Raw genomic sequence first — 16,529 nt, forward strand, 5'->3', positions numbered from 1 at the left:
GTATGAGTTTCAGTTGCTCTTCATCATCTGGAAAACTTGGCATTGTTACTTTACATTGTTGCCATTTTGCTAGATGTGCTTATGTTTCCCAATTTGTAATTGAGATTGAGCACATTTTTGTATTATTATTGGCCATTTTAATATCCTATTCTGTGCAATAACTGTTCAAGTCTTTAGCCTATTTTCCTATTCTGTTATATTCTTCTACTGTTTTTTAAGTTAATTTTTGGCTGCACTGGGTTTTCATTGGTGCACCTAGGGTTTCTCTAGGTGTGGTGAGGGGGTCTACTCTCTAGTTGCAGTGCATGGGCTTCTCATTGTACTGACTTCTCTTGTTGGAGAGTAAAGACCCTAGAGCACTAGGGCTTCAGTAGTTGTGGTGCACGGGCTTATTTGCCCTGTGGCATGTAGAATCTTCCCAGACCGGGGATCCAACTCACATCCCCTGCATTGGCAGGCAGACTCTCAACTCTGGAGTACCAAGGAAGTTCCTTCTACTTCTTTTTGAAAAGTTTTATGTTCTGGATATGACCCCTTTCTTGATTTTCTGCATTGTTCCACACTAACTTGTCTTATCATTCTTTTGTCATTTGGTGAATAGGAATTTTCATTTTAGTTAAGTTCAATTTATCATTTTTTTCTTCTTGATTGTATCCTCTGAAGATAATTTTGTGTGTCTTTTGTTTTCTTGTTCACATTACATATGCAATCAATTTTAATTTTTTTGTCTTTGCTGAGACCGAAGGATCAAGCTTAACTTTTGCCAAACATGTTCAGCTGAGGCAAGACCATTTAAAAAAAATTAGTTCCACAGTTGTTCCTTAAATAACCATAGTCTTTTTACTTTTGTTTTTATAATCAATTTGACTGATTTTTCCATTAATGCCATGCTGTCTCTTTAATTCAATCTAGATTTGTATATTAATTCCATAAAAACAACTTGGTGAGGTATTGTTTTGGATTGCATTGTATCTATTGAGATAATAGATAATTATCCTGATAGTTTTGTCAGGATAATTAGCTATATTAACCTGATAATTCTGTATTGAGTTCTGGGCATTGTACATGAAACCAGCTGACATCTTTACAATCATGAGACATTCACTTCATGAGCATGCTCTGTTTATCTAAATAACTGACAATGGTTCTTAATATTTTATAATTTCCTGTGTAGAGGTCCTATTCCTCTTTCATAAGATTTTTTCTTAAATAATTGCCATTTGTGATCATAATAAATATCAGCTCTAAGTTTAAATTATTTTCTTTAATAATGGTACTTATGAGGAAATTCCCTGGTGGTCTAGTGGTTAGGACTCTGTGCTTTCCCTCCTGAGGGCCCAGATTCAATCCCTGGTTGGGGAACTAAAGAAGAAATTATTTTATATTTCTTTTAGTGGTGGTAAAGAATTCTCTAATATTTGGTATATGAGAAATATGCTTATTTTGCCAGCACTTCTGAAAAATAGTTTTGTTAAGTATCAAGTTCTGGGTTGTAACTTATTTCCCCCCACCCCATGGCTTTTAAGATAACATTCCATAGTCTTTTGAGAAGATGGCTGTCAAGTTTATTGTTCAGGTAGTAAAACCATTTTTTCCCTGTCCAGCTGGTTTGTAAAATTTTTCTTTGTTTTTTATTTTCAAGGGCTTTATGTTCAGTTTTAGTTTTCTTTGATTTTTATCTTGTTTGCAGTTTTTAAAGCTTCTTGAATATGTGGTTTGATGTCTTTCATCAGTATAGGAAAAATTCCAGCAGTCTGCCTTTGAATATTGCTTCTGCCTCATGTTTTTCTCTCTTTCTCTTCTTTAAGTCAAGGAATAGGTGTGTTATATCTTTTCACCATATCGCTTATATCTTCTATGCTCCCTTCTATTTTTTCAGCATCATTTTTGCTATTACCTGATTGATATTTTTATTTTGACCAATCTTCTACTTCAGCAAATTTCTCTTCTTATTAAGTCATCAATTGAATCTAAACATTGATTATTATCTTTTTTAGCTTTAGAATTATAATTTTCTTTTAAAATATAGATTATATTTGTATGGTGAAATAATTTATTATGTATTTATTTTGGTACCTTAATTACAGTTTATTTATGGTCTGTCATATCAGTCTAATAATTGGATCATCTGTTTGTGGGTTTTATTGTTCACTTTTTCTCATGATTCTCTTTCTTAGTAAGCTTGATAATTTTGTATTGAGTTCTGGGTATTGTACATGAGAAGTGGTAACTATTCTAGATGTAGTTACCTTACTCTAAAGATGGATAAAGAATTTATAAATACCTGATAGATATGTGTTTAGAAATTTATGGAAAAGTTTGAATTGAGGTAAATATTTTATATCTTTTCCTTTTTTATCTACTACAATGATGTCTGTCACTACAAATTTTCTGAAGATTTTATTTTTATCTCTTCTACTGAACCCAAGGTCTATTTTGTAGTCTCATACAAAGTTAGTAGAATAAGGACTTTGTACTTTATTTTAACCCCTTTTCTGTCCTCCTTTCCTTTTTCCTTTGTTTATAAGACCCAAGCTTACTGAATTTATTTATTTTTTTACTGTTTAGTTTCCCTTCTTCTTTCTCATCCTGGATATTTACTAATGCTTTAAGAATCTTGCATCTCATCAAGTTCCCACTCACTTGGCCTAGAATTTTAAAAGATATGACCTCAGAGATTGTAATTTCTTTCAATTTAATAAAGACTGAATTGTGGCCTGGAGACACACACAAAAATTGAGGCCACATGAATATTAATATGAATGCATAGAATAGAACCAAAAGTGCTTAAATTTAGCTCATTGTCTCTTTCCACTTTTAAATGAGCTCATTTGGGAATAATGAAGGCAATAGGATTGTGAGTAAAAACTATGCTTAATTTAGCTTCCTTATTCCCTCAGAGGTACTTTAAAATTACTCTCAGGTCTCCTCAGAATGTGTATATAACATAAATATTTTAGCACAATATTTTGTTGGGAGGTTGAACCATTACAAAAGTAATGTAAAAATATGTACCATATACATATTATGTAAGGTAACTGGATAAATTATTTTCTACATATAATTAAACTTCTTGTTCACATTTGATGCAGGAGGATGAACTGTTTACAAACTTTTAAAAGATTGCTTCAGTTTCACCTGTTATATCTCAACAGTGTGGTAGACTTACATAATTTACTACACATAGGTGAGAAATATAGCTTATTAAAATTTTATTCTGGAGTTTTATAGGAAATGAAAGTCATCTAGACTCCAATACAAAATTAAATTTTCTAGTGTACTGTCTTCCTGAATGTTCCTCAGTAAATTAAGTAGGGATACCTCAAAATACTATTTGGTTTCCTTAATCTAAATTCATTGTCAGGAAAGGAGTCTTAGTTCTGCCGTGGGACATACATAAGTATAACTGAAAATTTTCCAGAAACTATGTAGTAATAATCTATAATATTTAATTGAAAGAATGGACTGGAGAAAGATTTATAGATTTCATGGAATTACAAGTAAAGAGGCTATACTTGTTGAAAAAATAACCTCCAAAACAAGAGTTGAGCAATGAAAGACAAATGCAAGGGATAATTTTAAAACTCTGCAATCTAAAAGATATGAAGACAGTTCAAAGCCAAGAGTCTTATTTTCTCCTCTATATATTTATGTGAAAAAATTACAAGCTGAAAGAAACATATGATACTATTGATGGCATTTTCTCCTTGAGTATATTTTTTAAAGTTTTAAATATTTACTGAAAATATTCTGTAAAATACTATGCATGCATTGTTAATATCACACTATCAGTTGGCTTTTAAATACTTAATATTTACTTTTCTCAACAGTAAAATTTTTTATTGTAGTTTTGTAGATCCACATCAATCATGGTTTCATAACAGAAGGTGAATCAACATTAACTGATGATATTTTCAACTCAGATATTATAATTGTTCTTATTATATATTAAAATACTTTAAATTATCATTGTAAGTGACTATTAGATAAATAGCTCTGAAATTTGATTACTGTTTAGCTTTTTTAGTGTTTGGATGTCCTGAATGCTAAGAAATCTTTCAAAAACTAAAGGAAATGATAAGTGTACTCTTAAAGATTGTATCAGAAACAAATTCAGTAACAGTATCTGATGTCCTTACATTACTGTTTTGAATACTGAGAAGCAAGTTACTTTCAATTGACTTTGTATTTTCTAGTAATCTTATTTCTTTCCAAGCTAGTTTTTATAGCACCACTTTTCCATATTTGCTTTATACATGGACACAAAATACATCTAATTCTATATATGACTTATACCAACATTAAAAAATGTGTTCAGAGTTTATGCTTTACATGTAAAGCATTAAGTAATAGAATTATTGATTTCCTGGCCCCTCTTATATTCACAAGCAAAGATGAGTTTGTAATATTTAAGCATCTGAATGCAGAGTTCCAAAGAATAACAAGGAGAAATAAGAAAGCCTTCCTCAGCAATCAATGCAAAGAAATAGAGGAAAGCAACAGAATGGGAAAGACTAGAGATCTCTTCAAGAAAATTAGAGATACCAAGGGAACATTTCATGCAAAGATGGGCTCGATAAAGGACAGAAATGGTATGGACCTAACAGAAGCAGAAGATATTAAGAAGAGGTGGCAAGAATACAGAAGAACTGTACAAAAAAGATCTTCATGACCCAGATAATCACAATGGTGTGATCACTCACCTAGAGCCAGACATCCTGGAATGTGAAGTCAAGTGAGCCTTAGGAAGCATCACTACAAACAAAGCTAGTGGAGGTGATAGAATTCCAGTTGAGGTATTTCAAATCCTGAAAGATGATGCTGTGAAAGTGCTGCACTCAATATACCAGCAAATTTGGAAAACTCAGCAATGGCCACAGGACTGGAAAAGGTCAGTTTTCATTCCAATCCCCAAAAAAGGCAATACCAAAGAATAATCAAACTACCACACAATTGCATTCATCTCACATGCTAATAAAGTAATGCTAAAAATAAATAAATAAATAAAGTAATGCTCAAAATTCTCCAAGCCAGGCTTCAGCAATACATGAATTGTGAACTTCCAGATGTTCAAGCTGGTTTTAGAAAAGGCAGAGGAACCAGAGATCAAATTGCCAAAATCCACTGGATCATAGAAAAAGCAAGAGAGTTCCAGAAAAACAGCTATTTCTGCTTTATTGACTATGCCAAAGCCTTTGACTGTGTGGATCACAATAAACTGTGGAAAATTCTGAACGAGATGGGAATACCAGACCACCTGACTTGCCTCTTGAGAAACCTATATGCAGGTCAGGAAGCAACAGTTAGAACTGGACATGGAATAACAGGCTGGTTCCAAATAGGAAAAGGGGTTTGTCAAGGCTGTATATTGTCACCCTGCTTAATTAACTTATATGCAGAGTACATCATGAGAAACACTGGGCTGGAAGAAGCACAAGCTGGAATCAAGATTGCCGGGAGAATTATCAATAACCTCAGATATGCAGATGACACCACCCTTATGGCAGAAAGTGAAGAGAACTAAAAAGCCTCTTGGTGAAAGTGAAAGAGGAGAGTGAAAAAGTTGGCTTAAAGCTCAACATTCAGAAAACAAAGATCATGGCATCTGGTCCCATCACTTCATGGGAAATAGATGGGGAAACAGTGGAAACAGTGTCAGACTTTATTTTTGGGGGCTCCAAAATCATTGCAGATGGTGACTGCAGCCATGAAATTAAAAGACGCTTACTCCTTGGAAGGAAAGTTATGACCAACCTAGACAGCATATTGAAAAGCAGAGACATTACTTTGCTGACAAACATCCGTCTAGTCAAGGCTATGGTTTTTCCAGTGGTCATGCATGGATGTGAGAGTTGGACTGTGAGAGAAAGCTGAGTGCCGAAGAATTGATGCTTTTGAACTGTGTTGTTGGAGAAGACTCTTGAGAGTCCCTTGGACTGCAAGGAGATCCAACCAGTCCATCCTAAAGGAGATCAGTCCTGGGTGTTCTTTGGAAGGACTGATGCTGAAGCTGAAACTCCAATACTGTGGCCACCTCATGAGAAGAGTTGACTCATTGGAAAAGACTCTGATGCTGGGAGGGATTGGGGGCAGGAAGAGAAGGGGACGTCAGAAAATGAGATGGCTGGATGGCATCACTGACTCAATGGACATGAGTTTGGGTGAACTCTGGAAGTTGGTGATGGACAAGGAGGCCTGGTGTGCTGCAATTCATGGGGTCGCAAAGAGTTGGACACAACTGAGCGACTGAACTGAACTGAGGGAGTATATATTTAAGTAGAATGTTAAACTTTTTAAAGAGGAAGAGTTGGTTTATTTTATATTGGCCATATTTATTAAGTGAAGTCCAAGTCCGTGTAGCAAATAAAATGGAGCAGTAGAATGAGATGAAATTAACAGAGTTAACTTGTTAATAATGTGATTTCTTTCCATGTTTCAATTTTTGCTGGAACTCAAATATTTTATAGAATAGTATATCTTACAAACAACATTAGGATTTTAATTTGCAACATAAAAGAAAATATATGTGCTTTCACAATGTATATCAATCTGATTTATCAGCAATAACAACTTGAAGAAATGCTTGTCTGTATGCTGTCCTGTGTTAGATGTATTAAGTCGCAAATAGTGTCACGTCCACATTACAGTTTTTGAGGTAACACTAAAAGTAAGTACGTAATATAGAGAAAAAGGAAATCAATAAATTTTCAGCAATTTGAAAATCAGACTTCCAAATGGAACTCAGACACGAATTCTACTCAAATAGCTTGTTACTTTGAAAATAACATTAACAAAAGCCAATATTAAATATTGCAAATAGGAATATAAACTTGCTTTATGAGTGATATAAAGACTAGTATACAAACATCCCATCAAAACAGTAGAGAAAAAATCGGTAATTTTAGTAAGTAATATTTAAATACGGAAAGATATAAAAAATCTAAAACTTTTAAAGTCCATTAGGAACTATACAAACCCTAAATATACAAAATAGGCCAATACAAATCATTCTAGTAAAGATTGGGTGTCACAACTTGAGTAGTATTGATTCTGCAATATTTTAATTAAATTTGATACATTTTATTAAAAATTTAATTATATATTTGATTAGAGATAAGGAATATAATGAGTCGTTGAAATTGGGAAATATTTAACGAATGTAAGGTAAATAAAGCATAACAAAGTAAAATAACTCCCCTTTCCTCCACATGATGGCGCTGGAAACCGCAAGTTTAGTTTGTTTTTTTTTTTTAACAAAGGAATACAGCGAGTTTATTTTCCTGAGAAAGGAAAAGAGCCACTCCATTTTTTCACTCTGCTGCTGAAGCATAAAAGGTGAGCAAATACAAAATTGTATAAAATTGGTAATTAAATTTCCAAGAGTTATATGGTAGTGCAATAGGTATTTGAAAGTTGATACAAATTTGCGATGGTATATTCTCAGAGAAAAAGTCCAGGATCTCAGCGTCTGCTGCTATCAATTCTGCTCCTCGTAGCCTGGGAGTCGGGGAGTGGCCAGGTCCACTACTCGGTTTCCGAGGAGGCCAAACACGGCGCCTTCGTGGGCCGCATCGCCCAGGACCTGGGACTGGAGCTGGCAGAGCTGGTGCCTCGCCTCTTTCGGACTGCATCCAAAGGCCGCAGAGACCTTCTGGAGGTAAATCTGCAGAATGGCATTTTGTTTGTGAATTCTCGGATCGACCGGGAGGAGCTGTGCGGGCGGAGAGCGGAATGCAGCATCCACCTGGAGGTGATCGTGGACCGGCCGCTGCAGGTGTTCCATGTGGAGGTGGAGGTGAAGGACATTAACGACAATCCGCCAAGGTTCTTCCGACAAGAACAAACACTATTTATACTAGAGTCAAGAAGAGCGGATTCCCGGTTTCCGCTAGAGGGCGCGTCTGATATGGATATCGGAAGAAACGCAGAATTGAGATACAAGTTACAAGCAAATGAGTATTTTGACTTGGATGTTAAAAAAAACGAAGAGGAAACAAACTTTTTAGAGCTAGTTTTGAAGAAACCAGTAGATAGGGAAGAAACGCAAGAACATCGTTTATTGCTGATTGCAATTGATGGAGGAAAACCTGAACTAACAGGTACAGTTCAGTTATTGATCAATGTTTTGGATGCGAATGATAATGCTCCAGAATTTGATAAATCAATTTATAATGTCAGATTACTGGAAAATGCACCGAATGGGACACTAGTTATTAAACTGAACGCCTCAGATGCAGATGAGGGTATTAATAAGGAAATAATGTATCTCTTTAACAACCTTGTTCTTGACAATGTAAAATCTAAATTTGCGATCAATTCTAATAGTGGGGAAATAACAGTTACAGGAAAACTGGACTACGAAGACTGTAATTTATATGAAATTAACATTGATGCTGTTGATAAAAGCTCATTCCCATTAACTGGACACTGCAAAGTAATAGTGAAACTGCTGGATGAAAATGATAATATCCCAGAGATGGTCATAACCTCCCTATCTCTGCCTGTGCAAGAGGACGCTCCACTGGGCACCGTCATTGCCCTGATCAGTCTATCAGACCTCGACTCTGGTGCCAATGGACAGGTCACCTGCTCTGTGACGCCTGACGTTCCTTTCAAGCTGGTGTCCACTTTCAAAAATTACTATTCATTGGTGCTGGACAGCAACTTGGATCGTGAGCTCTTGGCGAACTATGATGTGGTACTGACTGCTAGAGATGGGGGCTTGCCTGCCTTGTCCACCACGACCAGCGTGTCCGTGGAGGTAGCCGACGTGAACGACAATGTGCCTGCGTTCACTCAGCCAGAGTACACCGTATTCGTGAAGGAGAACAACCCGCCCGGCTGCCACATCTTCACCGTGTCGGCACGAGACGCGGACGCACAGGAGAACGCGCTGGTGTCCTACTCATTGGTGGAGCGACGGGTGGGCGAGCGGGCACTGTCGAGCTACGTGTCGGTGCACGCGGAGAGCGGCAAGGTGTACGCGCTGCAGCCGCTAGACCACGAGGAGCTGGAGCTGCTGCAGTTCCAGGTGAGCGCGCGCGACGCGGGCGTGCCGCCCCTGGGCAGCAACGTGACTCTGCAGGTATTCGTGCTGGACGAGAACGACAACGCGCCTGCCCTGCTGCCGCCCGGGTCTGGCGGAGGACCCAGTGCGCTGAGCCAGGTGGTGGTGCGGTCGGTGGGCGCGGGTCACGTGGTGGCGAAGGTGCGCGCGGTGGACGCGGATTCGGGCTACAACGCGTGGCTGTCGTACGAGCTGCAGCCGGCGGCGGGTGGCGCGAGCAGCCCGTTTCGCGTGGGGCTGTACACCGGCGAGATCAGCACGACGCGCGCCCTGGACGAGGCGGACGCGCCGCGCCAGCGCCTGCTGGTGCTGGTGAAGGACCACGGCGAGCCGGCGCTGACGGCCACGGCCACTGTGCTGCTATCGCTGGAGGACAGCGGCCAGGCGCCCAAGGCCTCTTCGCGGGCGTTGTCTGGTGCAACTGGTGCAGAGGCGGCGTTAGTGGATGTGAACGTGTACCTGATCATCGCCATCTGCGCGGTGTCCAGCCTGTTGGTGCTCACGCTGATGCTGTACACGGCGCTGAGGTGCTCGGCGCCGCCCAGCGAGGGCGCGTGTGGACCCGGGAAGCCCAGGCTGGTGTGCTCCAGCGCGGTGGAGAGCTGGTCTTACTCTCAGGAGAGGCGACAGAGGGTGTGCTCTGGGGAGGGGCCGCCCAAGACCGACCTCATGGCCTTCAGTCCTAGCCTGCCTCAGGGTCCCATCTCTACGGACACAGTGAGTCTCAAAAACCTTATAGAAATTTCTCGTTATGTACTGCTGCTGCTAAGTCGCTTTAATCGTGTCCGACTCTGTGCGACCCCATAGATGGCAGCCCACCAGGGTCCCGCGTCCCTGGGATTCTCCAGGAGAGAGTACTGGAGTGGGTTGCCATTGCCTTCTCCAGATTTTCGTTATGTATTTAATATTAAATATTTAATATCCTTTATCTTCTCTTTCCATTTTTAAAGCATGGCTTTATAAGTAGTTATTGTATCCTTTTAGATATAAATTCTCTTGGTACTAATTAATTTCTCTATGCTTACAGTTATGCTTAAAATTTACTTTGTTGAAGACAACTGCTTTGCACTATAGTGTTTATTTCAGTAACAATGCCCTTTTTATGGGGATTAAGGCTTGAGTTAATGAACTGGTTTTCAGTTCACCATAGAAAATGTTTCCAGAATTAAATTTTTAATGAACATTTCAATTTTCAAATTTTAATAAGTGTTATAGGAAGATACTTGTAAGATACATTTTTGGTGTTACCATTTATGGTCAAAGTCCAGTTCTGTAACTACATAGAAATATTGTAACACATTGTGTCAACTTGCCCTTTTTTCCTCCACTGACTATCTATTATTTGGTTTTGTTTGTTTGCTTGATTTTGTTTGTTTGCGGTGGGTCTTCTTTGCTGCCTTTGGCCTTTCTCTAGTTTCTGAGAGTGCTACCTTCTGGTTGTGGTGAGCAGGCTTCTCACTGCTATGGCTTCTCTTGTTGCGAAGCACAGGCTTTAGGGTGTGCCAGCCTTAGTAGTTGCTATGAGAGAGCTGTTTAGCCTGGGTTCAATAGTCATGGCCCACAGCCTTACTTGCTCCAGGGCATGTGGGATCTTCCCCATCCAGGGATGGAACCTGTGTCCTCTCCATTGGCACGTGGGTTCTTAACCACTAGACCACCAGGGAAGCCCCTATTTGAGTATTTTTGTTCAGTTCAGTTCAGTTCAGTCGCTCAGTCGTGTCCAACTATTTGAGACCCCATGAATCGCAGCACGCCAGGCCTCCCTGTCCATCACCAACTCCCGGAGTTCACTCAGACTCACATCCATTGAGTCGGTGATGCCATCCAGCCATCTCATCCTCTGTCGTCCCCTTTTCCTCCTGCACCCAATCCCTCCCAGCATCAGAGTCTTTTCCAATGAGTCAACTCTTCTCATGAGGTGGCCAAAGTACTGGAGTTTCAGCTTTAGCATCATTCCTTCCAAAGAACACCCAGGACTGATCTCCTTTAGAATGGACTAGTTGGATCTCCTTGCAGTCCAAGGGACTTCAAGAGTCTTCTCCAACACCACAGTTCAAAAGCATCAGTTCTTCGGCACTCAGCTTTCTCTCACATCTCAGTCCAACTCTCACATCCATACATGACCACTGGAAAAACCATAGCCTTGACTAGATGGACCTTTGTTGGCAAAGTACTGTCTCTGCTTTTCAATATGTTATCTAGGTTGGTCATAACTTTCCTTCCAAGGAGTAAGCGTCTTTTAATTTCATGGCTGCAGTCACCATCTGCAGTGATTTTGGAGCCCCCCAAAATAAAGTCTAACACTGTTTCCACTGTTTCCCCATCTATTTCCCATGTGTGTGATGGGACCAGATGCCATACTCTTCGTTTTCTGAATGTTGAGCTTTAAGCCAACTTTTTCACTCTCCTCTTTCACTTTCATCAAGAGGCTTTTTAGTTCCTCTTCACTTTCTGCCATAAGGGTGGTGTCATCTGCATATCTGAGGTTATTGATATTTCTCCCGGCAATCTTGATTCCAGCTTGTGCTTCTTCCAGCCCAGCGTTTCTCATGATGTACTCTGCATATAAGTTAAATAAGCAGGGTGACAGTACACAAATTGAATTAATTTTTCCAGGAATATTTGTGCATTGAATGACTCTTCGAAGTCTTGTTTAAATGTTAGCCTTTGTATCCTCATGGTGAGTTTGATATTTATAATTTAAAATTTTTAGCTCTAGTGGCTTAATTTTATTCATTTTTTATTATAAAATATATTTTATGATTTAAAATGTTTTAAAATGTGTCCATTCCACCTCCAGCATCAAGCCACTTAATCAGTTCAGTTCAATTCAGTCGCTCAGTTGTGTCTGACTCTTTGTGACCCCATGGACTACAGCACACCAGGCCTCTCCGTCCATCACCAACTCCTGGAGTCCACTCAAACTCATGTCCATCGAGTTCGTGAGGCCATCCAACCATCTCATCCTCTGTCTTCCCCTTCTCCTCCTGCCCTCAATCTTTCCCACCATGAGGGTCTTTTCCAATGAGTCAGTTCTTCTCATCAGGTGGCCAAAGTATTGGAGTTTTAGCTTCAACATCAGTCCTTCCAATGAATATTCAGGACTGATTTCCTTTAGGATGGACTGGTTTGATATCCTTGCAGTCCAAGGGCCTCTCAAGAGTCTTCTCCACCACCATAGTTCACAAGCATCAATTCTTCGGTGCTCAGCTTTGTTTATAGTTCAAGTCTCACATCCATACATGACTACTGGAAAAACCATAGCTTTGACTTGTTGGCAAAGTAATGTTTCTGCTTTTTAACATGCTGTCTTTGTTGGTCATAGCTTTTCTTCCAAGGAGCAAGTGTCTTTTCATTTCATGGCTGTAGTTACCATCTGCAGTGATTTTGGAGTCCCCCAAAATAAAGTCTCTCATTGTTTCCATTGTTTACGGATCACATACTGTTGAAGCCTGGCTTGGAGAATTTTGCATATTACTTTGCTAGTGTGTGAGATGAGTGCAATTGTGCAGTAGTTTGAACATTTTTTGGCATTGCCTTTCTTTGGGATTGGAATGAAAACCGACCTTTTGACCACTGCTGAGTTTTCCAAATTTGCTGGCATATTGAGTGCAGCACTTTCTCAGCATCATCTTTTAGGATTTGAAATAGCTCAACTGAAATTCCATCACCTCCACTAGCTTTGTTCATAGTGATGCTTCCCAAAGCCCACTTGACTTCACATTGCCAGATGTCTGGCTCTAGTCCAGTGATCACACCAGCGTGGTTATCTGGGTCATGAAGATCTTTTTTGTATAGTTCTTCTGTATATTCTTGCCACCTCTTAATATCTTTTTCTTCTGTTAGGTCCATAGCATTTCTGTCCTTTATTGTGCCCATCTTTGCATGAAATGTTCCCTTGGTATCTCTTTTTCCTGAAAAGATTTCTAGTCTTTCCCTTTCTGTTGTTTTCCTTTATTTCTTGGCATTGATCATTGAGGAAGGCTTTCTTATCTCTCCTTGCTGTTGTTTGGAACTCTGCATTCAGCTGTTTTTTATCATTCCTTTTCCCCTTTTCCTTCAGTTTCTCTTCTTTTCTCAGCTATTTGTAAGGCCTCCCCAGACAATCATTTTTCCTTTTTGCATTTCTTTTTCTTCAGGATGGTCTTGATCACTGCCTCCCGTACAATATCATGAACCTCCATCCATAATTCTTCAGGCACTCTATCAGATCTAATCCCTTGAATCTATATGTCACTTCTACTGTATACTCATAAGGGATTTGATTTAGGTCATACCTGAATGGTCTAGTGGTTTTCCTTACTTTCTTCAATTTAAGTCTGAATTTTGCGATAAAGAGTTCATGATCTGAGCCACAGTCAGCTCCTGGCCTTGTTTTTGCTGACTATATAGAGCTTCCTCATCTTCGGCTGCAAAGAATATAATCAATTTGATTTCAGTATTGACCATCTGGTGATGTCCATGAGTAAAGTCTTCTCTTGTGTTGTTGGAAGAGGGTGTTTGCTATGACCAGTGTATTCTCTTGGAAAAACTCTTTTGTTAGCCTTTGCCATTCTTCATTTTGTACTCCAAGGCCAAATTTGCCTGTTACTCTAGGTATCTCTTGACCTCCTACTTTTGCATTCCAGTCCCCTATGATGAAAAGGGCATATTTTTTGTGGTTAATTCTGGAAGGTCTTGTAGGTCTTCATAGAACCAATCAACTTCAGCTTCTTCAGCATTACTGGTTGGGACATAGACTTGGATTACTGTGATATTGAATGGTTTGCCTTGGAAATGAACAGAGATCATTTGGTTGTTTTTGAAGTTGTACCCAAGTATTGTATTTCTGACTCTCTTGTTGACTATGAGGGCTACTCCATTTCTTCTAAGGGATTCTTGCCCACAGTAGTAGATATAATGGTCATCTGAGTTAAATTCACCCGTTCCAGTCCATTTTAGCTCACTGATTACTAAAATGTCTGTGTACACTCTAGCCATCTCCTGTTGGATCACTTCCAATTTACCTTGATTCATGGACCTAACATTCCAGGTTCCTATGCAATATTGTACTTTACAGGATCAGACTTTACTTCTATTACCAGCCAAACCCACCCCTGGGCATTGTGTTTGCTTTGGCTCCATCTCTTCATTTTTTCTGGAGTTATTTCTCCACTTTTCTCTAGTAGTGTTTTGGGCACCTACTGACCTGGGGAGTTTATCTTTCAGTGTCATATCTTTTTGCCTTTTCATATTGTTCATAGGGTTCTCAAGGCAAGAATACTGAAGTGGTTTGCCATTCCCTTCTCCAGTGGACCACATTTTGTCAGAATTCTCCACCATATACCTGCTCAAATATTTCAAATGTTCTAATTTCTTGGTTATTCTCCTAGAGAATTTTTTATATACAAATAAACTCTCTTCTCCCACTTTAAAACATAATGTTTGTATTGATTTTCCTTTCCTCATCCATTTAATATAGTTTGTCTATTACTTAAGGAGATTTTTCATTCTTTTTTCTAGTCCATGTTGTCCCATTTTGCAGCTGTATCATAATTCCCAACACCAATGTTAAGTGGAGGGATGATTAATTATTCTCTTATTTTTTATTTTTCAATTCACAAGTTATTATATTGGTGAGAAATAATTGTGAATTTTCACAGCTGGGAAAATCTTAACTTTTTTTTTAGTTAGAAGACATTTGCTTTTATTGTTGCCTTTTGTTTTTAGATTAAAAAATACTGTATGATATAAGCATCCCTCCCTCTTGAGTTTATTGTTTACTAATACTTTTTTTTTTTACAACAAAGCCATACATTTTATCTGCTATAGGCAATAGTGCTCTTCATATCAAATACAGATAACTATTTTTCTACGCTTTTTGAAAAAACAGTATGAGCTTAGGCAGTAATAAATATTCCACATTTCATATGACAAAGTGCCAATTTCCCTTTTTATTGCTTTTTCTATTTCTATATATTCTCACATATATTTAATTCTTAAATATATTTATAACATATTTAAACATTTCTAATACCTCATTACTTTTGGGAAGTCCTATAAATGGAGAAGGCATTCTCACCATTGTGTGAATTTGTAGTTACCAGTTGTCAGCTTTTTAAAAATCAAGTTAATTCAGTTTTGAAATATAAACTCTTTGATTTATAACTAAAATTTTTATTTGCTGGGGAGGAAGCTGTTAATAAACTTCTTTTTTTCTGTACATAATCTTTTTCCTTGACTAGATGAACTATTTGAGTTAATAACTGAACAAAAATGTAAGATATTTCTTAGAGGAGACCAGTATTTCCCTTTTCCAAATTAATTTATTTTGCATATATGATTTCAGTAACATTGTATAATTTTCTACCTGGAGCCAATAAATAGAATTATTGCTACTCTTCCAATTAATCAGATTATATTAGCAACCTTCTGGAAATTGCTAGGAACTTCAATAGAAAGAGAAAGTTGATACTTTTAACTATGTTAAAAGTTGATATTCAAAGAGACTCTTCATTTAGGGCAGCAATTTATGAAATACCTTAACCATTATAGAAAACTTTCAACTAACAAGACTATATGGCAATATAGATTTTGTCAAGGCTTATCTTCCTGTAAGCAAAGGAACTTTTGCTTGGGGGGCTTGCTTAGTATTGGTTAGCAAATGAACTCATAACTTACTACAAATAATTGTAATAGAAATTGTATAGTCAGTGATAAGGACTACTACTTATCAGGATAAATATTAGATATAGGATATGTTATATAATTTATGTAAGGTGTTCTCATATTGGGGGTATTTTGTATTATAGTTGTCTGTGAGGATTATACAAGTACGTCAGAATTCTGGAGAAGGGTGAGTGTTGGTGTGTGTTTATTTGAAAAATCTTTTTATGACTTTCATTGTATCATTTAGAGAAAGAGTTTAATTATCTACAGTTGATGACAGTAAGGATGAATTCATGATAAAATTGATGTTTTGGCATGATTTTGATATGAGTGGAGCATTTTTTACAGGTAAAGGTGGAGATAATTTTTAAAAATTGAACAAGGATTTTATTGAGGAAGAAGGCAAGTAAGTGATCTATGTTGTCTGCAAAATAGAGATAATATTGGAAAATAGTTAAAAATAACACCAGAAATGCTGGCTTGTGATCACATCTCAGGTCACATAGAAGTGGTTCTAACATCTTGGAATTTATTTGTTTAGTGCAATCCAATAAAAGCTGTACCCATGAAGATAAATATGGTGGTATGTGAAAAGACAGATGGCTATAGGCCAACTTTGAATAGGACAAGTAGGGGACATGGAGTAATAAAAAAAAATCCATAGAGGTGACATGTAAAATGTTAATGCCATTAAATAAAAGGTGAATTTAAGGGTTTGAATTTGGGGAGTATTAAGAATTTATCTTCATAACCTTTAAACTGTAATCAAAGTATTTTCTGGGAGTTATTAGCATGTACAGGTAAAAATGATTAT

At 38.0% G+C, this 16,529-nt stretch overlaps 1 protein-coding gene across 1 annotated transcript; it reads left to right on the top strand.

Moving 5' to 3' along the window:
- Positions 1 to 7,429: 7,429 nt before the first annotated feature.
- Positions 7,430 to 10,057, top strand: LOC128051025 (protocadherin alpha-5-like). Its single transcript, XM_052643526.1, has 2 exons — positions 7,430 to 9,820; positions 10,052 to 10,057. The coding sequence occupies exons 1-2, from the start codon at positions 7,430 to 7,432 to the stop codon at positions 10,055 to 10,057; spliced, it is 2,397 nt and encodes a 798-aa protein (XP_052499486.1).
- Positions 10,058 to 16,529: the final 6,472 nt, after the last annotated feature.

This window comes from Budorcas taxicolor, chromosome 7, assembly GCF_023091745.1.
Source record: "Budorcas taxicolor isolate Tak-1 chromosome 7, Takin1.1, whole genome shotgun sequence".
Taxonomy (NCBI): domain Eukaryota; kingdom Metazoa; phylum Chordata; class Mammalia; order Artiodactyla; family Bovidae; genus Budorcas; species Budorcas taxicolor.